This window comes from Colletotrichum phormii (genome assembly GCF_030913505.1).
Source record: "Colletotrichum phormii strain CBS 102054 chromosome Unknown BDP81scaffold_15, whole genome shotgun sequence".
In the NCBI taxonomy this organism is placed as follows: Eukaryota; Fungi; Ascomycota; class Sordariomycetes; order Glomerellales; family Glomerellaceae; genus Colletotrichum; species Colletotrichum phormii.
The window spans coordinates 418,788-442,505 of NW_026851457.1; the positions used below are offsets into that span (position 1 = coordinate 418,788).

The 23,718-nt window shown below is 55.3% G+C and overlaps 4 protein-coding genes across 4 annotated transcripts; 2 read left to right on the forward strand and 2 right to left on the reverse strand.

The window, feature by feature from the left end:
* Window positions 1–591: 591 nt before the first annotated feature.
* Window positions 592–1,554, forward strand: BDP81DRAFT_451549 (uncharacterized protein; the record flags this gene model as incomplete). Its single annotated transcript, XM_060592637.1, has 1 exon — window positions 592–1,554. One exon carries the CDS (start codon window positions 592–594, stop codon window positions 1,552–1,554), a length of 963 nt encoding a protein of 320 aa, XP_060442928.1.
* Window positions 1,167–5,045, reverse strand: BDP81DRAFT_482709 (subtilase; the record flags this gene model as incomplete). The annotated part of the gene is made up of 11 exons (XM_060595026.1): window positions 1,167–1,777; window positions 1,846–2,096; window positions 2,159–2,246; window positions 2,306–2,414; window positions 2,469–2,578; window positions 2,636–4,005; window positions 4,060–4,117; window positions 4,179–4,284; window positions 4,342–4,405; window positions 4,476–4,820; window positions 4,899–5,045. The coding sequence occupies 11 exons, from the start codon at window positions 5,043–5,045 to the stop codon at window positions 1,651–1,653; spliced, it is 2,775 nt and encodes a 924-aa protein (XP_060442929.1). The 3' UTR covers window positions 1,167–1,650.
* A 1,407-nt stretch (window positions 5,046–6,452) lies between these two features.
* BDP81DRAFT_396305 (alpha amylase) lies at window positions 6,453–13,615 on the reverse strand (the record flags this gene model as incomplete). The annotated part of the gene is made up of 3 exons (XM_060588169.1): window positions 6,453–12,957; window positions 13,012–13,127; window positions 13,196–13,615. The coding sequence occupies 3 exons, from the start codon at window positions 13,613–13,615 to the stop codon at window positions 6,453–6,455; spliced, it is 7,041 nt and encodes a 2,346-aa protein (XP_060442930.1).
* Window positions 13,616–19,121: 5,506 nt separating this feature from the next.
* Window positions 19,122–21,629, forward strand: BDP81DRAFT_408151 (alpha amylase). The gene is made up of 2 exons (XM_060589038.1): window positions 19,122–19,720; window positions 19,809–21,629. Exons 1-2 carry the CDS (start codon window positions 19,507–19,509, stop codon window positions 21,185–21,187), a joined length of 1,593 nt encoding a protein of 530 aa, XP_060442931.1. The 5' UTR covers window positions 19,122–19,506; the 3' UTR covers window positions 21,188–21,629.
* The last annotated feature ends 2,089 nt before the right edge of the window (window positions 21,630–23,718 follow it).

Genomic DNA, 23,718 nt, shown 5'->3' on the forward strand with positions numbered 1-23,718 from the left:
ATTAAGACTCGTGCCCTCCTATTTTAGATGGTTTAATACTACACATTTTCACACTCTGGAATATGAATCTCTCCATCCAGATTAGGTGCCTCTGTCCGTCTCCCTATCCGTACCCTTGGCTCCACATCGGTGGACGGGGCACGGAGCAGCTGGCACGCGGCGTGAAAGTGGGACCGGTCGATATCCGGGCAGACCTCTCCGGCGCCGTCCTCTCATCTTCCGTCTCAGGCAAAGTGGTATTCAGACGATAATCCGACTACAAATTTGAACAATGTGACGATAATCCACACCCAATTGACTGCTCGATTCAGGCTGCACTGGACATTTCGTCAATCTACTAGGTAGCTGGTCCAGGGACAGAAGAGAGCGGACCGGGGAAAGTTCGGAAGCGATTTCCATGGGAACGCTGCATCTCCACTTCACTTCATTATCACGCTTGCCACTTTCATTCTCATCCATCTCATCTACCAACTTTTTAATCTCATCACTGCGGAACGTCTAGACATCCAAGACGGCTCAGTAACCTCCCAGACCTATTCTCTACCCTCGTCCACGACTCAGTTTCACCACCATTCACAACCCCGCCAAAAAATGGTTCATCACGACCCCAACGCCAACCACCCCGTCGGCCTCCTCATCGAGCCAAACTCGGACGGCTATGTCGTCCGCCGCTTCCCCCACGACCACACAGATCTCTACGGCGAGGACCCAACCGATCTAGAACTCCCCGGCTCCCACGGCCCCTTCAACCTCGTCCACGTACGCTGCCACAATGCCCTCAGAACGACCACCATGGGCAGCACCAACGTCACCGTGCGCACCATCCAATTCGGAGATGACGACGACGCGCTCGAGGCGGCACTCGCTCACCACACAGACTCCCTCGTCATCGCCGTCCACGGCGCCTGCCCGCCCCAAAACAGCCCAGACCAGCCGCCCACCAGATCCGCCGTCGGCGTCCACCTCGGCCCCGGCAACCCCCTCAACCGCGCCTGCCGCATCCCCGACGCCAAAGACCGGGGCCAAGTCATGAAGGATACCGACGGCAGCGACGGCCGCAACCGTCCGCAGCACACGCAGCAGCGCGCGGATCTCTACGCCGCCATTGCGGGGCTCATGGAGGCGACCACGATTGCCACACGGGGCCTGCCCGCCCGCGGGATGCGGTCGCAGCCAAAGCCGTTCAAGTTACACCACGTCGTCGTCAAGAGTGACTCGGCGTACGTCGTCGAGGGCGTCGCGGGCGGCAGGAACGGGGAGCCGCCGCACATGAACAAGTGGCTTGCCAACGGGTGGAAGAACACAAAGGGCGAAAAGGTCAAGAACGAGGATCTGTGGGATAATTTGATGCTCACCATGATGTCACTGGGTCAGGTGGGCGTAGCGGTGGAGTTTTGGCAGGTGCCCAAGAAGGAGAATAAGGAGGCCGACAAGCTTGCGAAGCTTGGGCTCGAGCAGGAGGTTAACTTCTTTGACGAGAAGAGTGTCTTTGGCAAGGAGGATCACAGCAAGAAGCCGGATGCTGTCGGTGATCAGTTGGTTGCGATGGAATGATGATTACACTTGCAAGTTGATGGGACTAGATTTGGAAAATTTGTGGCGCAGAAAAGGCGGGTTGGATAACCATTGACTTAGATCATATTAGAGTATTCAGTGCCGGAAAGCAGTAGAATTGCTTCCGGTGAGCGGGAGGACCTCAATCACAGGCGTCTCGAAAATCTCCCAGTTATCCGACGCCTTGGGGTTACCAAAGGCCTTCAAAGCCGCGATACGCCACCTAGTCCGTGAGCGTCAGTCTCTGTGGCCACAAGGAGTGTAATAAACTTTGGATGAAAGACGACTTACTTATACTTTCCAGGCTTAATCTGGCTTCCGTCAGCCAGCTTGCCGAGCCACCACGACTCGTAGGGCGAGTCGCGAGACTGGTCCTGCAGAGGGTACGAGAAGGTGTTGTTCACGCTGTCGGTGGCCGGGTCGAAGACGGGGTAGTTGACACTATTGTAGACGTCGAAGCTGGCGACGGAGCCGACGTACTTGTTCTCGCCGACGACGGGAGGGTATACCCATTCGCGTTCTTGGTAGGTGGGTTCGTAGACCTACAGAGAATTCAGGGTCAGTAATCTTCGAGGCTTTGGGAGGAGGTGCAGTGCTTGCTTACATCCCAGCGAACCTGGCGGGAGCCCCAGGTCAAAGCGACTTGGAGTCTGACAAAGTCTTGCTTGGCGAGGGAGAGGTCAAAGGTGAAGCTATTGGGGGGGGGGAGGTAAGTCTGTTGTCTCCTTTAGTTGTATACTTGGAAACGTACCTAGACTTCTCGGAGAGCAGCGTCCGATTGACACCAGACGAGACACGGGGGTATCCGTAGGAAGTGTAGAACATATCAGCAATATCATGCTTGATGCTGCCGCCGACACCTTTGAACGCTTGTTAGAGAAGGTCTCGTTCAGGGGAAGGAAGCCAAGTCATACCGTAGTAGGGCACCGAGAGCACATCGCCAGCGCTCGATCCAATGAGGATCTTGCCGCTGAAGACGGGGAGTCTCGAAGCATTGAGACCTTGCGGAATGTCAAAGGAGAACCTGCGTCTTCACGTTAGCCACGACTCTCTACATTCAGCATTCAAGAGGAAAACTCACTTTGCAGTCCTCGTCTGCCCAGGCCCAACCTTGAAACCGCCCGCCGGCAACCCAACAACAGCCGCAATCTTGACCGGCTCAATCTCAACAAGATCCTTAATCCGCGGCACTGCCAAGATCCCCGCATCAGCAGCCTCAGCAGTCCAATACGCCTCAAACCCAGCAGCATCCTGCACCGTAAAGATATACTCCAGCTCCGTCGGACCGGTATTCGTGACATCCACCTGGTGGTACCGCGAGAAGTGGTGCGTGTCGTTCAAAGCAAATTTCGTCTCCCCGGACAACTGCGAGGTAGCGTTCAACACGGAAACGGCATCAATCAACCCGCTACCGACCTGGATCGGCGGCGCCCAGAACCCGAAATCCTTGGTCGTGCCATCGGACCAGGGAATCGCCCTTCCCGAGGCCACGATCCGCGCGTGCAGCGTTTTCGCGAAACCCGCCCCGTGGAGGGAGCGGCCGCCGTGCGCGGAAATATACAGCGCCGCGACGCCGGCAACGTACGGACACGCCATGGACGTGCCGGACAAGTCGCGGTAGCGGTGCCCGATGTACGGCGCAAAGATGCGTCCCCCCGGCGCCGTGACGTCGGGCTTGAGCTCCAGGTCAAAGGTGCCGCCCCACGAGGTGAACTGCGAGGGTGTCCCGCCGCCGGCGTTGTACATGGCGACGTAGTTGCTGCTCTGGTCCAGGGAAAAGTCGGCCGTGACGTTGCCGCCGGCGATGACCGTCTTGACAATGGCCTCGCCTGCGTCCTTGGACAGGAGGCCCCATTTGCTCTGCGCCCAGCCGAAGCCCGAGAAGCCGACGACGGGCCTGTCGGTGAGGTAGAAGAGCATGAACCGCGCGCCGCGCTCCTGGACCCATCGCTGCCTGACAGAATCCTGGCACCCTTCGTCAAATCGCACGAGCGGGATGGTATTCGTGAAGTTTAGACCCTCGGGGAGGGGCGAGCAGGCGTCGTTCTCAACGCTGATGTTGAGCGTGACGGGGACGATGGGCCACCCCAGAATCTCGGCGGGGAACAGCTCCTCAGCGGGACGGTAGCCGAGGATGGTGCGGTTGGACTGGCCGTCGAGGGTGAAGGTAGCCGCGAACTGGCAGGCCGAGACAATGGAGGCGTCGGCTGAGCCGATGGCGAGCACGTTTTTGCCGGCGGCACCGCTGCTGGGGAAGAAGGGTCCAACGTCGCCCGAGTTGCCGGCGGCGATGGTGACGACGACGCCCTGCTCTACGATGCGGGAGGCCACGAGGGCCCAGGCGTTGTCGGACCAGCCGCCGGTGGAGCCGACGGAGGCGGTGATGATGTCGACGCCGTCGTCGTAGGCGCGGAGGAAGGCTTCGATCAGGACTTCCTCGGCTGTGCCCTCCTGAAGTTGGTGTTAGAGATCAAGGGACGGGGAAGCCAGACTTGAGTAACTTACATTAGGGCCGAAGACCTTGTAAGAGTAGATTGTGGCTTCAGGGGCAACTCCAGTAAACCTATCGGCACGTTTAGCTGAGGTTTTCTCTCGTCAGGGTAGCTTTGGATGTTGTCTCATACTCGGAGCTCTTGCCAGCAATGATGCCAGCCACATGCGTTCCATGGCCAGCTTGATCCATGGGGTCCTCATTAGGTTGACGCTCCGCACCGGGGTAAGGCCAGTACGCTGCGGAAGTCAGTCCCGTCAAGCATTACCTAGCTCATCGTGTAGTCAAGAACTCACTATCATCACCAACAAAGTCATACCCGGCAGCAACCTTACACCCCTCACCAAAGCACCCACCAAGCTAGCCATCTCTCGTCAGTATCATGCTCCTCAACCACCAAACCCACTAGACACCAGACCAGAAAACTCACAGCAGGATGCGTATACTCCGTCCCCGTATCGACAACCCCAACCTTGACGCCCTTCCCAAAGATCCCCTGCTCATGGAGCTTATCCACCCCCGTCATCCAGTGAATAGAATAATTCAGCGCCCTCGCATCATCGCTGAAAGAGTCGCCCGCCACAACGGGAGCAAGCTGGATGCGCGTAGAATGCCACGCCTTCACGACGGGCAGGATCGCCTCGAGCGAGTCCGTGTTCTCGCTGTCCGACTCGACGGCGATGCCGTTGAAGAGAGCCGAGTCAAAGACCTTGAGGATCTTGCTGCCGGGGTTGTTGGTCTGGAGCTGCTGGACCACGGCATCCTTGTCGGCTCCCTATCAAGTGTTCATGGCGTGTTAGCATTATTTGTCCTTGGGTTGATATTCTCTTTGGGAGAAATGGGGATGACGAACCTGCTCGAGTTCGACAATGAACTTCTTGGGCGCGACCGCCGTGTCGTTGGAAGGACGAGCATCCTCATCGACGGCGCGCCGGGAAACTCGGGCTGTTCCCGCGCCGGCCAAGGCCAAGACGGAGACGAGGGCACTCGTGACACGCATGGTCGGTCAGTCAAAAAAACGAATATGTGAATCACAAACGAAAAGGATCGTTCAGAAAGACCCAGTCAGTCCCTGGCTCTCTCTCTCACTTCAGCACCCACGACATACTCGCCGGGTATTTCAGAGCCTTTATGAGAGTGAGTCGTTGGTGAGCCATCCCCCTCGCTCTCGCGTGATACCATGGGACCTGTTGACGATCTCGTATCGAGAATGTCGACACCACGACATGCCATGCAGCTCAGTATGAAGAACCCCGGTCTCCCGTCCTTATTCGACAGTCATCGCAGCGACATCTCCACCCCTGAGGCGACCTCATTGTGAAAGCCAAGCAACGGCGGTCCACATCTGGCCATGGCGTCCAACACCCAAATCCTACATATCATTCCGTGCCTTGCATCGCACCTGCCATCTTGAGCTTGGTAACCTAAACCTTCACTCTATTCCCGCGCATATCTTTAATTTTCGGTATGCACGCTAGGGACGCGCATCTTCGTATTCTGGAAATCCCGGGGGTAATAGTCAGAAGAACATCGGCCGGCGGGCTTCGGAGTCCGGTAGCTATTATCGCGAGAACCGCGCTTCGAATGCCAAGTTTCTTCGGATGAGTGGTGCCAGAGTTTGCAGCTTACTTCGGAATGATCCGTGGAGTATTATTAGGCGGTTGATGCTCGTATGAATGATGATTCCACCTACCCCGCGGCGGATAAACCTATGTGTCAATGAAGGTCAGTTGCAAGTAAGCTTGGAGGACAGCAGCGTAAATGGGTGTACGGATACTTACATGCTGGGACTGTGGAGGCGAGCAGATGGTTCAATCTGTAAGTCACGGTTCGGTCACAGCGAATGCAAAGGGGACGAAAGCGAAGTGATTGCAAGGTAGTATTCATGATTCGAGAATAAGTAAAAAAGAGCGAGGACATAGCGTGAGTCTAAATCTAAATGTTTTCCATGAGCGTTGTTGCCGTCAAAGATTGGTTTTCGCCTCCCAACCAGCCGCCTCTCCCTGTATCTCTCAACAAGACCAGAGAGAGACGTATATGTATTTTGTAAAGAGAATGAGAAATAACATGTAAAGAGACGGAGGCTTTTTTTGCCCCTCGTCCCTGTTTCCCCCCTTGGCTATGCGGGCGCTCGCGCGAGAGAGGCAATTCGTAGACCATGAACGAACGCTATTGTTCAAACGCGATAGTTATGTGTGTGTATATAAAAAGAAGTTATACATCATTATACAACCAAAATAGGCCCCATGTGTCGGAAGTGAACCGGACCCCTGACCCCAAGACCAAACGTGACAAGAGAGGCGCGGCGCGGCGCGGCGCTGTTTGTTTTGCGGCGCAAAGCGCATCGCGGCCCCCGGGTATTTGTGTTTTTTTTGTTTCGCATCGCAGTAATATTTGCATGATCTCTTTAAGGCTTTGATACCTGCTCCTTTCTGAAGAACTTGAAGAAGAGGATCGGGATCACCAGCTGGAAGCCCAGGCAGATCCAAAACCAGTAACTTGAGACTCCGGGCATCAGGCCCTGGGAGAAGTCAGGGAAGGTAGTGTTGGGCGACAGAGCATTGGGACTCGTCGCGCGCCCCAGCATCGTGAAGGCACTGCCCACAATTTGTGCGCCAATGAGGACGGCCAACACGTGCTGGCGAGTCAGCGTCGCGAGCAGCATCATACCCAGACCGACACCCTGGATGTTGTCCAAGAGGCCGAGCCACAGCCACAGGCAGCGAGACAGAATGGCCGAACCAACGGGGCCACCAGCCCAGGGGAGGTACATGCCCATGCTGCTGGTACCCCAGAGCATCTGCGCCCAACGAGGAGCGCACAGGCCGATGGCGAAGATTGGCAGAAGCCATGTGTGGCTCTCGGAGAAGAAGGAGAAGCCGTAGAGGATGATGGACCAGAGGACGACGAAGAATCCAAGGGCAAGGAGGACAACACCCCATCCGGGGATGAACTGCGAGGCGAAGAGGAAACCCCAGTTGCGACCGTAAGGCGCCGACAGCCAGTAGTTCTGGATGATGATCATGATGAAGAAGACGGGGACGAGCTTGCGGCGGGCAAGGGAGATGTAGAAGCCAGGGATGTTGTCGGGCGCCTGGCGGTAGTAGTCAGGGAGACCGAAGAACAGGACAATACCGATGGACCAGAGCATGATGGCGACAGGAATGCAGACGACGATACCCTTGGAGATGTTGGTACCGTCGAAGAAGGCCAAGGGAGAAGTCTCCGGGGTATGAGTAAGAGATCCCCAGTACCAGAGCATCAGGGAGTAGACCTGCGCAACACCAGCGACGGCCAAAGCACGAGTAATCCATTGCTTTGTGGGAGCACCACCTTCGTCACCAAAGTTGAGTGCGAATGACAAAGCACCAGCGCTGGCGCCAGCTGCGTAAATGGCAGTGGCGGCGTCTTGCATAGCAGCGCTGGCTTGCCAAGGAGTCAGGTAAGGCGAAATTCCGAGCAGGGCGAAAGCGAGGCCGAAGAACAACCAAGGCAGTGACAGGGCGTAAACGGACTTGGTGAAGCGAACCAGGATCCACCACAGAGCCGATGTTACTAGGTAGGTAGCGGCAACAATGTAGAGCTTCAAAGGCGTCTGGTTGGTGTCACCCGTGAGCAGGACAATCTGGTACGAGTTGATGGAGATGACTTGGGCGAAAGCGAGGAAGAAGGCGTAGATGGGCCAGTCGCCAATGCGAATCGACAGGAGCTTCTTGAGACCTGTCGGCGCATTGTAGTTGTCGCCCAGAAGGAACTCGTCGTCAACGGGGCTGTCATCGTAGCGGGATGCTCCTGTGAGTCCGCTCGGAGTGCGGCTACGGCCACGCTCATCGGCGTCGAACTTGGCACCGAGTCCCTTGCTGGATCCAGGGCGGCTGCCAGGCGCAGGGCTTCTTGATCTGCTGTGATCTCTCCGGCCGAGCTTCGCGTCTCTGTATCTTGCGAACCACTTCTTCTCACTCTTCTTGAGGTAGTTTTCAATGCAAAGATCTGTGCCCGAATTCTTGGCCGTAAGCTTGCTGAGCATCTGCTCGAATTCTTGGTAGAACTCTCCGTTCTTATCAGTGAAGTTCTGGTCCACGTTTTGCAACTTGAGGTCGTGGCGGTCACCGACGACATCGGGCAGAGACAGCTGAGAGCTGTTGCGCTGCTGCTTGTAGAAACTCGGTTGGGGCAGGCCAAGGGCGTCGCCGAAGCCGGGAGTCTGAGGAGAGGAGACGTCGTTCTGGGCGCGAACCGCGAAGCTGTCTACACTGACCATACTCTCACGACCGCTGGCCCACATGCTGTCGCGAGGCGCAAGCATGCTGTCACGGCCACCGATGGAGCTCGAGAAAGAGCTGCGACGGGAGGAGGAGATCGTCGACCAAGGCATGTTGGGTGTCTGGAGGTCGGGAGAGTTGATGCGGCCCGCAGGGCTAGCAATACGGCTTGGTGGCGGGAGAGGAGAGGGAGCTCTCGAGCCCGTAGGGGTGAGCTCAGCGCCATACTCGCTGACAGCAATGCTTGATCTCAAGGAAGAGTCGGTAAGGTTGCGGATGCCGCCTGCCTTCTTCTGCTTGGCAGCCTCCTTGTTGTGAACCTTGATGGAGTCGTTGTACAGGGTGTCGAGCTGTCTGATCCATTGCGCGACGGGGAAACGCTGCTTGGCACTCCAGGCACGCATGAGAGCTCGCTTCCTAGGCTTGCAGGCAAGAGCTGAAGCAATGGCTTGCTTGAATTGGTGAAGCAAATGCTGGGGACTCATTGACTCAACGGTGAACCAGAAACCGGGCATCTGACCCAGGCCACCGACACGGGCACCAACACCCAGGGCACCCTTACGACCGAATTCGACGGCGACGAGACCGAAGGGCTCGTCACGAGAGGGAATGAGAGCGAATTCAGCACCGCTGAAAATGTAGGGAGGCAGCTGAGTGAACTCAGGCTTGCTGAAAACACGGCCAGGGTACTTCTCCATGAGCTTGGCCAGCTTAAGGGCGGCAAACTTGCCGTACAAGTCGATGACTGGACCAATAGCAATAAGCTGGACAGAGGGATACTTCTCGAGGATGCTGGGGAACAGATCGGCAATCAAGTCGACACCCTTTTGCAAACTCCATCTACCGACGAAGACGAAGAGATCGGCGTTGGGGTTCACATCAAGACCGGCCCACTCCTGGGCTTGTCTCCGGAGAGTGGCGCGGTTGGCTTCGAAGGTCTCGTCAATCTTGATTTCGTCCGTGGAGTTGGAGATATCGTCCTCGGGGTTCCATTCGCCAGTATCGGAAGGATCCGGGTTGGGCAGCTGGCCAATGTTCTTCAAACTCCAGAAAATGGGGTAACGAGCCAGGGAACGGTCACCGTACTTCTTGGACACACCCACGGCACCGAAACCGCGCTGGTGGATGCGGAGGTAACTGGCGGCGGCGTGCAGCAGGTTGAAAGCGGAACCGTATTGAACGTAGTCCTTTACGACTTTGGCGGGAAGGTTGAAGACACTGTAGACTTCCTTTTGCTCTTCTTCGGTTCTCATGGGCCACATGCCCTGGAATTCGGCATTGTGAAGAGACAAGCAAACGGGGATGGTCTGCGGGAGGAGATAGAGGGGAGCAGCAGCTCCATGGTAATCGTTGATGTGGTAAATGTCGGCGTTGAAGCGCTTGATGGATTCGGCAATACAGCTGTTCCAGGCACAGTACAGGATGGCACTCTCGAGATCGTCCATACGCGCGATGTAGGGGTCGGCCTTGGTTTGCTGGCGGAAGATGGGAGCATCGAGGAGGACGTACGTGATGTTCTTGTAGACGTGGTAGTTGACCTTGACTTCGAAGGAGTCGCCCATGACTTCAACGAACATCGGTTCGGCTTCGTGGTCCATGGGGTATTCGACGTCGCCAACGCACGGGACAACCCAGATCAAGTCCACGTGGGAAAGAGCTTGACTCATGAGCTTGGCCATGACACCAAGACCACCGATCTTGATGCTGATCTTCCAGTCTTCGATGTTGTACTCCATGGTGGCGATGAGGACCTTCCTTCGGGGGGCGCCACCGGTGGCTGCAACGGCAGCCGGCGTGACGGTAGGAGAGGGAGGAATTTGGGACATCTCGAGACTTTTGCCTTTTTCGCCGAAGTTAATGTTGGACTCATTCCCGAGCTTGAGTGGTAACCAACCCTTCTTGGAGAATCCTGATTTGTTAATCTTAACTTGGTAGAACCCCTTCATATAGATCCAGCCAGCCAGTCCAGCCAGGATAATGGGCATGAGGCCGAGGAGGAAAAAGAAGATGATCTGAATCCACATGTTGCCTTGGGGAACGGCGACAAAGTTCCAATTGGCGTCGTTGAGAACCAGCTTGTACGAAAGCGCAGGCATCGGAGGCGGCGAGGTCAGGTTCACGACGTTGTCGGACAAACTGCTGGGGGGCAGACGGTCAAGGACGCCATCGCCGTTGGGGTCGCCATAGATGAAGGAAGCATCAGGCTGATTGTCCGGGTTGATACCCCAAAGGTTGAGCTGGATCTGGGCGGGCCATTCGTACATGAAGTGAAGCTCCCAGATGTTGTCGCCGACTTGGGTCATCAGGTTAGGCAGGCCAGCATCGTAACCCCACTTGTTAAAGGGTCCGTGAAGGAAGATGTGAGGGAAACGGCGCGAAAAGGGGATGACACTGTTGTCCGCATGCTGGATAAAAGACGACGAACCAAGGGGCTTGCTGAAGTACTGAACCATAAGATGCTCACCCTCCCACTTCTGGAGGTCGGTACCTTCCCAGGCCTGCGGGACCATACGCTGCCTCGCTCCGGTGTAGGGCATCCAGCTGCTCCAGGTTGAACCCCAGTTGGTGCTGTAGCGCCACTTGTTGGCACCAGGAGCGGCGTGGTTGATGAAGTATTCAGTGCCGCTCTGCTGCATCAGAGACCGCGAGTAGTTGGCGGAAGCGGGGAAAACAACAGGGTTGATGGGCTTGCCGAAGCGGAGGAGGAAGTGATCCGTAGTGTTTGTGGCTCCATCGACAGTGATCTTGACAATGCCGTCAGGGACGTTCTGGAGGTTGGCTGACCACTTCCAGACCGAAGCAATAGCGCCAGTCCACGACTCCTTCTCGATGGGATCCATGGCACCGCACACGGGGGTATCAAAAGTGATGTTTGTCTGCGTGTTGGCGTCGACGTTGACAAAGGCAGAAACGGCCTTGGTCACATCGGCACAAGTCATCTCGGTCGAGAACTTGAAAGCGATGGGAATCTTTCCGTTGGCATCGGTAGAGTCGATGGGGGTGTCATGACCGGGCTCGAAACCAGTGATGGAGGGAGCAATGTCCAACCATTTGGTATCAGCGACGTAGGCGCGGAACTCGAATGGCGTCATGGTGATGCTGCTGAGGCAGCCGGCCTTGTGACCTGCGCCCTTGAAGCCATTCTCCTTTGTCGAGCTTTCAAGGGTGATGGAAGCATCGGTACTGAACAGGTTTCTGACCTTGGTGTTGCCGTCGAAGGGCGAGAGGAAGGCATCCGCCTCGTTGGAACAGTCGAACTCGTAGGTGGTCTCGTTGGGGCTGTTGTGGTACACCAACCAAACGGGGTCTCCAGTCTGGTTCTGATTGCTCATGTAGCCACGCGCGACACTCCAGATTCCGGTCTCGGTCGCAGTGGGACTGCCGGAGTACAGGACGCCGTGAGTCTTGTTGGAAAGCTGCTCAAGAAGCCAGCCGCCCTCAAGAACGGGGTACTCTTCGCGGAAAGAGAACAAACGCTTCATCCAGTTGCGTACTGAGGCCGAGGGATCGCGGTGATCATACGCGACAGTCTCGTCCTCGCAGCCCTTCTTACCCTTGTTGATGGGCCAGCCGACGTAGACGGAGTTGTTACCGGCGTAGCATCCGTGTGCCTTCCATGCCTGAGCAGCCGAGAAGGCCTGACGACCGAAAACGTAGTTGTTGGCGGTGTTGTCCAGAACATAGAAGTTCTGCTCCTCGCCATAGTAGACGAGTGGTGCACCGGGCAGAAGCAGGGTGGTGATGAAGTAGGCGAGAAGCATGCGCTCAGTTCCCTTCTCAATGGCGGGCCAGCGGAAGACATCCTGGTTGGTGACACCATACAAATGGCGGGGATCGAATTCTCCAGTGTTGGCGTTGTAGAAGTCGTTGGTCAGAATCATTTGGTTCCAGGTCTGAACCCAGTCGGTCGGCAGATCGTAACCGGCCTCGAGGTTACCACTCAAGCCGAGGAAACGGGTCATGAAACGGTAGATGGAGTAGTGGAACGCGCCGGCATCGAGGGCGCTCTTACCCTGCTCACGAATGAAGCTGCCAGAGGTGGAAGAGCTGTTGGAGTCCAAGGTGGTGGCGTCGGAAAGCTCGAGGGCGGCGGCCATGGAGGGAGTTCGGCCACGGCCAAGATAGATGGATCCCAGAGTGTTACCACTGGTAATCTCACCAACGACCATGAAGTTTTCCTTGCCAAGATCCTTTGCGCACTTTCGCATGGCAGTACTCCACTCAGCCTGCGCATCTACCGTGACCTGGACGGCCTTGTCGATACGGAATCCGTCGATGTCGAGTGTCTGAATCGTCATGCAGGAGAAGAGCTCGAGACGCTGGCGAACTGAGGGAACCCACTCACGCAGACGATCTTGCACGGAGGCGAACTTTGCCAATTGACGCTGCCAATCAGGGAAAACACCGAAAGCCTCAATGTCACCAAACTGATCAAAGTCACTGTCGTAGCAGCCTTTCAGCTGAGAAGAGACATCGACCTTGTTTCCGTCCTCGAACCAGAAAGTCGGGTATTCGCAGGTTTCGTTGTATTCGTTGCCGATGTCGAAGTCGAGGTATCTTCTCGACGTCTTCCATTGAACCTGATGCTCCGAAGTTGAGAACGGAGTGGACGTGTTGAGATACCCTTCGAAACCAATCAAGTCACCCATGCTAGAGGAGGTGAGCAACAAGAAAAAAGCCCCACGCGAGCCATCGGATACTTACGTTGCCATAGTCTGGTCCATAACCACATACATTCCTCGCTTGTGAATTTCATCAATGGCTTCTTGCCATGCCGTGATGTTACCATAGTGCTTGTCGAGGAGCGTGAGATCGAGAGGCTGCGAAATGTCAGTGTTCATTCAGATCATCGTCTTGTGTTTTCTGTGCTGCCAAGTGATTATCGTACCGAGTATGAATCCGCCTTCCACGGGTCGTTGATGAAGGGTGAGCCAGCAATGTAGAGTGCCTTGATTCCCATGCCCTGAATGTAATCCAACGTGTCGACGAGGCCAGCCAAATCTCCTCCATGACGGAGCTGGTTACTCATGATATCATGTTCGAAGAGTGTGCCATTGGCGTTGTCGTTATCGGGGTCGCCATTTACGAATCGATCGATGAATAATGTGTAGTAGGGAAACCGCCAGTTGGGGGGTGATTTTGTGAATGTGTGGCCATCTCTCTTTCCCGAGTATTCGGCAGGGCTCTTTGCTAATCTGTTGGTGTTGAGGTTGTAATCGATTTCGCTCGCGGTGTACTTGAGGCCGGAAACGAGGGTGGATGATGCGGTAAGGAGTGTAAGTGCCCAAGCCAATACTGAATTAGACATTTTGTGTGAACTCTTACTCGCCGGGAGGGGCGAGTGAGCAAAAGATTGTACAAGCAAAAAAAAAAAAAAAAAAAAAAACCAGGAATGAGTGACGAAGTGAAGCTCGAAGGAGTGTGGTGGTGACGGGATGGGGGGAGGAGAGAAAGGCCGCGAAGCAGACCAGCAAGCAAGCAAGAACGAATGACGGGATGAGTTGCAAGGCAAAGCGCGGGACGGATGGGAAGAAAACTCGGCCGTCAACGCCACGCTGGTACTGGTAGAAAAGGGGGTAATCTCGTGGGAGCTTGGGTCAGTCCAATTGCAATATGCCCCAGGCTGAAGGCGGAAAGGGGGATCACTGGCGAAGGCACAGGCATAGGCGCAGGCATAGGCACAAGAAGCACAGGCACGGGAATTGAGGGAACAGGCACATGGTACAATAGCAGAGTGGCTGGGGGGGCCACCGTAGAAGAGTCCATGGAAAGGATCTTTCCGTCCGCCTCGCCTCTCAAGGCTCCAGTCTGGCACTGGCAGTCTGCGAGTCTTGGGTCTTGGGGCGAGAGTGGGATGGGGATGGGGATGCAGGCGAGCAGGCCGCAGGGCCGCAGGGCATCGATTCCGTGATGGGCGGATGGGGCCCCTTCTGCAGGAACGGGCTAGCCAAATCGTTAGCCCTTCCTCTTGGAACCAGGACCTTTCTGTGCCTCTTTCTCCAGTTTCCACTGTCCAGAGGATGAATGGATGGGAGAGGCTCAGGCAGGTGTGAAGCCCTGTAAGTGAAAGGTAAAGAAAGGTAGGTACCTGCTCCCTCTTGTTCTTCTGACCCCTCTTTCTTGGTACATGACAATGTGGCTCCGGGGTGTGGTGGTCTGGGCTAATTCTGGCTATACGAAGTTGGAATATGGATATGCAGAGGGTGCAGGCAAGTGCCTGGGTGGGAGCGAACCATGAGTGCGATGGGAGATTGGCGGGCTCCGTCTTGAATTACCATTTTGGACCATGTCCACAAAAGAGACTGTCCAATACGGTGGCCCCGAGGTCAGCGGCGAGCAGGGGTGAGGATGTCATTCTGGCCAGTGTGCGCGTAGCGTGTTGAAGACCAAGGATAAGCCGGCACGGTCTGGTGCATCTTGTTGGTCGGTTCGGGCGAGCTCCGTCGTCGGTCCAAGTATCCGCTGTCAGTCGGGCCCCTGGCTCCAAGGACGTGCTCTCCTGTATCGAGTCAGTTTTACTTCGGGCGGTACCCCCAGCAAGAATACGAGACGTTGGAGACGAACCAGGCTGTCAGGACGGATGATCCATGCTGTCGAAGATTATCCAGAAAACAGTGCTTTCCCAGTCGGGAACAATTGGGGACTTGAGGCTCAAGGGGCCGGACCCGTTCAAAGGCGGTGGGCAACGGGAGGTGCGAGGTGCGGCGTGCCTGGCAGGCTGAGGGTGGGCGTCGTTGGCAGATGGGAATCGGAGGGGTTCATCTCAGCTAGCATAAACCGTTTATGCTCAGAGGGCGATGGTGTGGCACCCCGTCCGTACTGGCTACTGCTAGCTCGACCGGCTGTTGCTGCTTCCTGTCCAACAAGTCACCAAGTCTTTCAGGACTGAGGTGTTGTAGACTGTAGTGTATCCGTAGTGCGCTCCGTACTGTGTAGTCAGATGTCTTAGTGCGGCGTGGACTGGGCCAAGCCAGGAACAGGAACACGTCGGGCGCGTCTGTCTCATCGTGATCGTGACGTCGACTCGTGGGGAGGCTAACGCAGGAGGAAGCGACAAGTCTGCCATGGCGGCATGGAAGGATTTGAAAAGGAAGGACGGGAAAAGCAAGTCGAAATTGGTCTTCTTCTGCCTAGACCTCGCGCATTAGTATCGCTAGCAGCGCTGAGAAATCACGCTTCAAGGCGTAGCCGCAGCTTACCTAAGGTCGCACAAAATGTGAATAAGTATGTACTTTGGTGGATGCAACAGCGCCGAAGAAAAGGAACGACACTGGGCGAAGAGTGGTCCCAACCCTGGGGAACTGCACATGGAGCTTGGAAGCATTTTCCCCGAGTGACACCGTGTGGCAGGATTGGAATGCGGGAGGAAGAGAATGTCGACTGTCTGATGTCTCCCGAATCCCACTGGACTGGGAATGGGAGAAAGGCGACAACCCCTCAGCCACGGGAGATCCACTTGGCGACATCTCGGCCAATCCTTGGCTTCTGCTCGATTGACATCAGCCACACAGCACAAGCGTCACAAGGCAGAGTGCGGCTTCCCTCAAGCCCTTTCGCTCCTGCTGTCCTTGACTCTAGTTCCCGAATCCTTTGTGAGTTTGAGGTTTCCTTTGGTCGCCTGCCACCTGCCACGCCGGCAAAAGAGTACATGTCAAGAAACTCCACTAATCTGTCACTAGCTCTTTCATTGTCCATTTATTTTTTTCGTATACGTACCGCTACGTACACAGTGTTGGCGTGGAAGCAGGGCACCTGAAGGACTTGACCCACTTGGGCACGAGGAGGTAGCCTCGAATAGGACGGCTGGGACCGGGGTACTAGGGCCAGGGGTCGGTCGGAGGAGCACCTGCGCTTGCTGCCGACCGGGGCCGGGCCCCCTTGCACGAGTCCACGACTCCTACCGCGGTGCAGCACTCGCCCGCGACGATCGGCCGCATCGCACAAGAGCGGTCGGTGCTTTCAAGCGAGTCAGAAGAGAGAAGCTCTCTTGGTTCCTTTTACTGGTGTGTCTGGGCATCTTCTGGGCGCGCAGTAATGGGAACTTGCCACTTGGGAAGGCCTGATGCCACCTATGGTTCGCTGCTGTGAGTCGCCAGAATCAGGACGGGATTGTCTGGAGCAAACCGAGGAAGGAGGGGGGATGACTGAGAGAAATAGGGACAGTACGGATACCAAGGTGTGAATGGGCTGCTGGATATGAGGAAGGAGACGAGTCCGGAGGGGAAAGCGGAAGGGGTCATGTTCGCCCAAACCAGAAGCCACGCCGAGCTGAGTGAGCCAAGGGCCCAAGACCACGCGAACTCCTTTTTCTTTGGTGGCGATGGCTCTTCCTTTGCCTCGCTGCCCTGTCCTGCCCTTTGCCTGCACTGTGTCTCATCGTGACAGAAACACGACCAATTTTGATGTTGGTATCTGGGGAGTCCCATGCCCTTCAGCTGTTCAATCCAAGTTCCGGTTTCCAGGAGTTGGCGAGAAACTCGGTTCAGGGCTCCCTCAGCCTTCAGGAGGTCCATGTTCCATCAAGCGAAGGCCGTCTGAGGACCCGCGCATTGCACGGCGAGGGGCTGCCTCGAAAGACTTTATAGAGTTTAGGTGAGTTCCCCAGTCAATTCAGTACTCCCCTCTTTCTTCCCTTCCTCTCCCCTGGTGAAGAAAGATACCATGGTGTTGGGTTGTTTGTGGGACAGGGCGGTGGGAGTTGCGTCCAATTTGGGACTGATTGCCTATGGCCGTCCAATTGTTGTTGATTATCTAAGCGGCCAGCGACAGGCAATGGCGTCTACACTTGGCACTTGCACCAACCACAAGTCAGCAGCACACAGACTCCTTTTTTTTTTCTCCAAATTGACCTCGGGCTTCTTATCATCTGTCAACAAAATTCAGACGCCCGTCCACCTGCAGGACACGCTATGCACTCCAGCTACCAGATTGCCAGAACAAGCAGTCAGGCAGGGAGGGGAAAGAGCTGGCAGAATTTGCTCTCGCACTCTCTCTCGAACTCGGCTGGCACTGCTTCGAATGCGAGTGACCAAACAGGCCCCAAAGCCATCAAATGCCGTCTCATCAAAGACTCTCGGGTCTCAACAAGAGTCTTACTGAGAGAACATGCGGCGCAGACAAGCAAACAACAAGCAACGCGGGCTAATGACAAGACACCAAGCCTCCCGTTATGCAGCGCCGCTGCCAAGAAGACACCAAGAACATCTATGTCAATCTGCGCCTTCTCAGGTCCAGCTGGCTTCTAAGTTCTGGATACCTAGTGAACAACTGAATCACAAGTTCGCTCGTCACGAGAGGGCCAATCTCGGTCGTTTACAGCGCCGTCGCGTCGCCACGTCTTTACACCAACGTCGTCAGCGCCAACCGTCAACCCGTCAACAAGACAAAGCGCGCTATCGACGTTGTTCATCAGTGCCCAGCGTGTGCCACTCGAGTCTTGGTGCCATCCAATGCGACCAATGTCACTGCCGACGTGACGTCCCATGTTGTGGTACCACCACTCCTTATTGGGATAAGCTCGCAATCCCATTCCAAAAAGTTCCCCCGTCTTTCCAAGGCCGCACCGTTGGCGGCGTTGGCGGCGTTGGCGGCGCTGCCCTGGCGTTTCTTGGCAGGGGAAACGAGGTTTTCCAAGCAGCCAAAGCCAGATACGTACCTTTTTGGATTGGTTGCTGTCCAAAATAACACAGGCTTGTCAGGTTCGACCTTGTACCAATCCCATCCCTCATCTCTCTCGTCTCTACGAAGCATTCGTACTCCGCACCTTACCTTCACAGCAAGGACACTGCCATTGCTCCTTTCCATTGGTCAAGCTTTCGCCCATTCATCACAGCACCGTCCGTTTTGCTGTGCCGTTGGCGGCAGTTTCCCACCACCTTTTCACCCTTTTCACCACACCACTTTGACGGTTTGACCACACACCATCACAACCAACGACACTCCCATTAATTATTCTCATCCTTTTCCCGCCCATTGTCACACCTGGGCATGTAGGCGTCGATTGGCACCTTTTCAAAGCTATTGTTACGGAGTATATCCTGGCTGTCCTCACTCAGCACACAGCTTCTGCTCTCCCTTCTCATTATCCATCCATTTCGGTGTTTGGGGTGCTGAGTACGCAACTCTTTGCTAATCCTACCTTACCATCCGCCTCTTGGGCGGTTTTCCACCTCATCATGTCGCTTCTGCAGTCTCCTGCTCCCTCTCCTCTCCTTCAGACACAACACTCTCCTCAACTCACCTTACGCTCGGGTTTCTTCCCCGTCAGTGTCACTATCCCCTTCTAGCGCGGCACGCCTCCACACCCCCCGGCTTGGCCGCCGTATCAATCATATCGTATCCCCGTGGTCTCTCTCTTTTTTCCTCTGCTTGGGTTCAATTTCCCGTCAATCAGTTGTTGGTCATGGTTATTGACACACTTGCGCACCCCGTGTGGGCCACGTCGTCCCATTCGATCCGAGGCATTGACATTTGCGGCCAAGTACGGCAAAGTTGCCAGGAACCGTCATTTCCTCCAAGCCATCCCCATCTTCCAAGCCCATCCGTCGTCCCTCGGCCTGTTGTTCCGTGACCCTCATGTCTTTGTCTGCTTCTCCGCGCTGTCTGTCTCTGGTACCTTGCATTGGTTCATCCGTAGTTCCGAACCCTCTGCCCAATGCCGTCAGAAGGTACGGAGTACGGAACAATATCGAGCACTATGTGCCAATGCAGATACGCATCCAACGGACCAACAATACTAAGTTTGCCTAGTATCCGTAGACCGTACCTAGTCACCTACCGAGTCCACCACACTCTCGTTTTTTCCCTCTGCTGATCGACCCTCGTGTTCACAGCGTGAGTCTCGTTTTGACGCGCTTGGCCCCTCTTCTTTCACTGTCAACCGATCAACCGACTCCACGTCCTCCTCTAGTCACTCGTCTAATCTACCCGGGCTTCCCACCCCTTTTTTCACTTGCAAGCTCCCAAGAGCCAGTCACTCGTTGCCACTCCATTGAAGGGTTCCCCGTCCATTCGTTCATCGGTCCTGTCCCTCTTACATCCCAAACGTCTATATCGTTGTGTGTGCGCCGCAAATCCTCTCCGACCCTATCCATTCCTTTCATCACGCTCGCACCCAAGCGCAAAACCAATTGTTAATTCAACGCCCACACGCGGCGCAGTCGTTCGTTCAAACAGACATCATCAATCACAATCATCACCATGCGTACCTCAACACTTGCGTGGGCCGCCGTCACGGCCCTCTCTGCCCTCGTCGAGGCTGCCGACCTCGAGGCATGGAAGTCCAGATCCATCTACCAGATCATGATTGATCGTTACGCCCATACCGATGGCTCGACCGATCACGAGTGCGAGCTCTACAAGTTCTGTGGTGGCACATGGGCCGGCTTGACCAACAAGCTCGACTACATCCAAGGTTAGTAAATGCTGGAGATGATGCATCACGGGCTCTCTCTCTCTCTCGCCCAGAGACCTCGGGCCTCACAACTGACCATGACCACCAGGCATGGGCTTCACTGCCATTCAGATCAGCCCTATCGTCAAGAACATGGATGACGACACCGCCGTCGGTGAGGCTTACCACGGCTACTGGTCCCTCGACAACTACGCCCTCAACGACAAGTTCGGTACCTCGGACGACTTCAACAACCTGGTCAAGGAGATGCACAACCGTGACATGTACCTCATGGTCGATGTCGTCGTCAACAACATGGTTCAGAAGCTCGACAGCCTTCCCCCCAAGCTCGACTACTCCAAGTTCAACCCCTTCAACGAGGAGTCCGACTTCCACCCTTACTGCAACGTCACCGAGTGGGACAACAGCACCAACTACCAAGACTGCTGGCTCTACCCCTACGGCGTTGCTCTCGCCGATTTGGCCACTGAGAAGACCGCCGTCGTCGATGAGTTTGGCAAGTGGATCAAGGAACTCGTCTCCAACTACTCCATTGATGGTCTCCGTATCGATGCCGCCAAGCACGTCAACGATGCCTTCCTGCCTACCTTTGTCAACGCCTCCGGCGTCTTCGCCTTCGGTGAGGTCCTGACCGGAGCCCCCGCCGATTTCTGCCGCTACCAGACCCTGAACCTGTTGCCCGGCATGCCCAACTACATCGAGTACTACCCCCTCAACAAGGTCTTCTTCGGTGGTGACATGAACGAGCTCGCCGACTGGCGCTCCCAGGCCCGCGATAGCTGCACCGACATCTTCGCCCTCGGATCTTTCGTCGAGAACCACGACATGCCCCGTTTCGCCGTCTACGATGAGGACATTGAGCTCGCCAAGAACGCCATGGCTTACATCCTTTTGACTGACGGCATCCCCACCGTCTACCAGGGACAGGAGCAGCACTTCAACGGTAACTCGACTCCCTTCAACCGTGAACCCCTTTGGCAATCCAAGTACGACACCACGGCGCCCATCTACCAGCTCACCTCCACCCTCCTCAAGACCCGCAACGCCCTCCAGGCCACCAACAAGGACTTCGCCACCACGGCCTCTGAGCAGCTCTTCGTCGAGAACACTCACCTGTGCCTGCGCAAGGGCCCCGAGGGCGCCCAGGTCGTCTTCTGCGTCACCAACAAGAGCTCTAAGGGCGACAGCTACCAGCTCAGCGTTGGCGGCTTCAACCCCGGTGATGCTGTCGTCGAGGTCACCACCTGCGGCACCAGCACCGCCGACGGCACCGGTAACGTCACTCTGTACATGGAGAAGGGCGAGCCCCGCGCTGTCGTTCTTGCGTCTTCCATTGACGCCACCAAGATCTGCCCCAACGGCACTACCGCGGCTGGCCAGAGCAAGAGCGCGGCTGGCTTCATCGGCAGCAGCATGACCCTGGTCCTGGCTTCCGTCATGGCCGTTTCTTTTGCGCTCCTCGCATAAGCAACCACTGCTTGGTTGTAGATGTGAGACATTGATCAAGGGCGAAAAAAGGAAGAAGCCGAGCAAGAGAAGAAGAAAAAAGGGCGTGACTCGGGCGGGGTGTACTGCGAGCCAGACACATGTTTTCTTCTTCCCAATGTCGAGATTTTTTTCGCAAAGCGGAGTTTGGATAATTCAATGGCGGCTATCATGAAGCAGACTACCATCATCTCTTATCACCATCTTGTGTGTAATTATCCTCACCCCCCGGACCGCAGATTCCCTCGAAGCTCTCACGTGGTCTGGTGAGTAATGCATATTTCCCTCCTTTATACTGTACTTGTTTTATTTTGCTTGCATTTGTTCATAGTGATACCAGACCAATCTTTTTGCAAATAAATTAGTCATAAACATCAACTTGAGCTTCTGTGAGAATTGACAAAACGACATATTCAACGTCCAGACTTGTAATGTCACAAGCGTCACATTTGCATGCTCTATGAGATAGATCATTGATAGACTTATTCCATCGGGTACGGGTAGCAAATTCCGGCCGTGAAACTTCACGATAGCGGCGGATAGCTGGGGTTCCATTGTCTGCCCAGGGCTGTTCCAAATCGAGAGACACGCTACGGAGTCAACTCCTCCCCAAGAATTCGCCCGCCGGCTGCACAATCGCGTATCAAACGGAGGCCGAAAACAGCCGAGTCCATAGTATCGTGCCATTCAGAATGGAATCGCATGAACGGTGAAGAAGCAATTGCAAAAACCGAAACCATCACCCATCACCCAAACAATCCCCGTTATTGTTTATTTATTTGTTCTGCCTCTACGGAGTACCTTTTTTGCTCTTAGTTTTGCTTTCTTCGGCACCGAACGGTTCGGCGTCCTCCGTAGATTGATTGGGGCCAAGCTTTCTTTCCCTCCAAGGTACCTTACCAAATCCCTACTTCTGGCATTTGCACAGCCACCACGTGAGTTGACAAAAAACACAAAAAACTGGATAACGATAGCTTATCGGGTATCCTAAGACTATCCTTAAGTGTAAAACGTGGAGCATTCCCCCCTTCTCAGGTACAGGTACGTTACCCGACCTGTTGTGCCGGGTTCCCTGACACGCTGAGAAAGGTCTCCAGTGAAAAATACACAAAGGATCCTTTGGCAGCTGTTGCATTTTTTACAATGGAGAACGGTTGAGTGATAGACAATAGGGGCTTGGGTGGAGGGTGTAGGGCTCCATCGATCTATCGGTCGGGTCGGACGAGTCGGAGTCCAGGGCTTCCATTGTGTGTCCCACCGTCTAGACGGGCTACAACACCAGTACCTTGCACTAAGAAACTCAGCGCGCGAGAGAGCCGGGAGGCACAAGAGAGAGAGAGAAGAACATAACGGACCGAGCCCCGTTTTTTAGGTAGCCCCAGCTGCTTAAAGCAGAGTTGTTGTACCTGACCTTAGTGCTTAGTTTATGGAGAGCTATTGGAGCCGCTCGCTTGGGGGTGGGGGGGATTGGATAGGGGTGGGTGTGTTACCTTATGCAACGTTTAGTTCCCATTTTATGGGGCACGAGTATTCCGTATTAGACTTGAGCGCGCACACGGTGTGGCCACACTTCACACTTTTCACGCTTTTTTCGATTTTTCGCCGTTCGATACGAAGGGATCGGCCGTTGGATGGGTGGAAACCAGGGGGCGGAGGACTCGAGGACAACCGAAGGAGGGAAAGGGACAAAGGGAAAACCGTTGGTTGGCTGGCGAAACATGGTTCGTTAAAACAAACGGGATTTACAAAGAAAGGCTGTCCATCCGGAAACCAGTAACCTCTTTTTTGACTACCCAATAGGAATGGAGTTTGGAGTCCTCGGCAACCCCCCGATTGATTGACAGTTTTGACAATATTTGGACTGGAGACTGAAGTCTGAAAGATACGGATCCTGCCTGTCCCAGAGACGGAGGCGGAAAAAAAAAGGGACGGCTTGGCAGGCTGAATGGTTAACGGTATCCCGTAAGGTAGAGTCGCAGGAGTCGTAGATTAGGGGGTGGGATGGACTTCTGCGCGGGCTGCGCGGACGACGCGCGCTGTGCGTTCGGGACGCGAGAAGGAGGGGAGATAAGACATGCATAAGATAGAGGCACATATTCTGCACTGCAAGCCTAGAATTCTTGGTTGCTGCCGGTGCTGCGCTGCATTCTACTGGTATACTTTTTCTTATGCAGCTTTTCCTGCTGCTTGCAGTTCTGAGACCTTGGTTTTTGTGCACATCATGTACGAAGTATCCGTACGATGCAGAACAAGCGCCCGTCGCCATTGAAGCGATGTGATGAGATCCCCCCCGCCCCATCCCCTAAAGCAAGGCAAGATAATGACGGGTGATCACTGGGCGTCTGGACGTCTGCATGTCTAAGACCTCTTTATTTTTCTTGCCCCTTCCTTCCTGCCAGACGTGCCAGAGTTACTCGGATTCCTGCTTGTCTGACTGGTCGATGGGAATCACAATGCACAGGCCTCGGCAGATGAACTTATGAAGTGTCTCTGGGCTCGGGGAGATGGGCGGA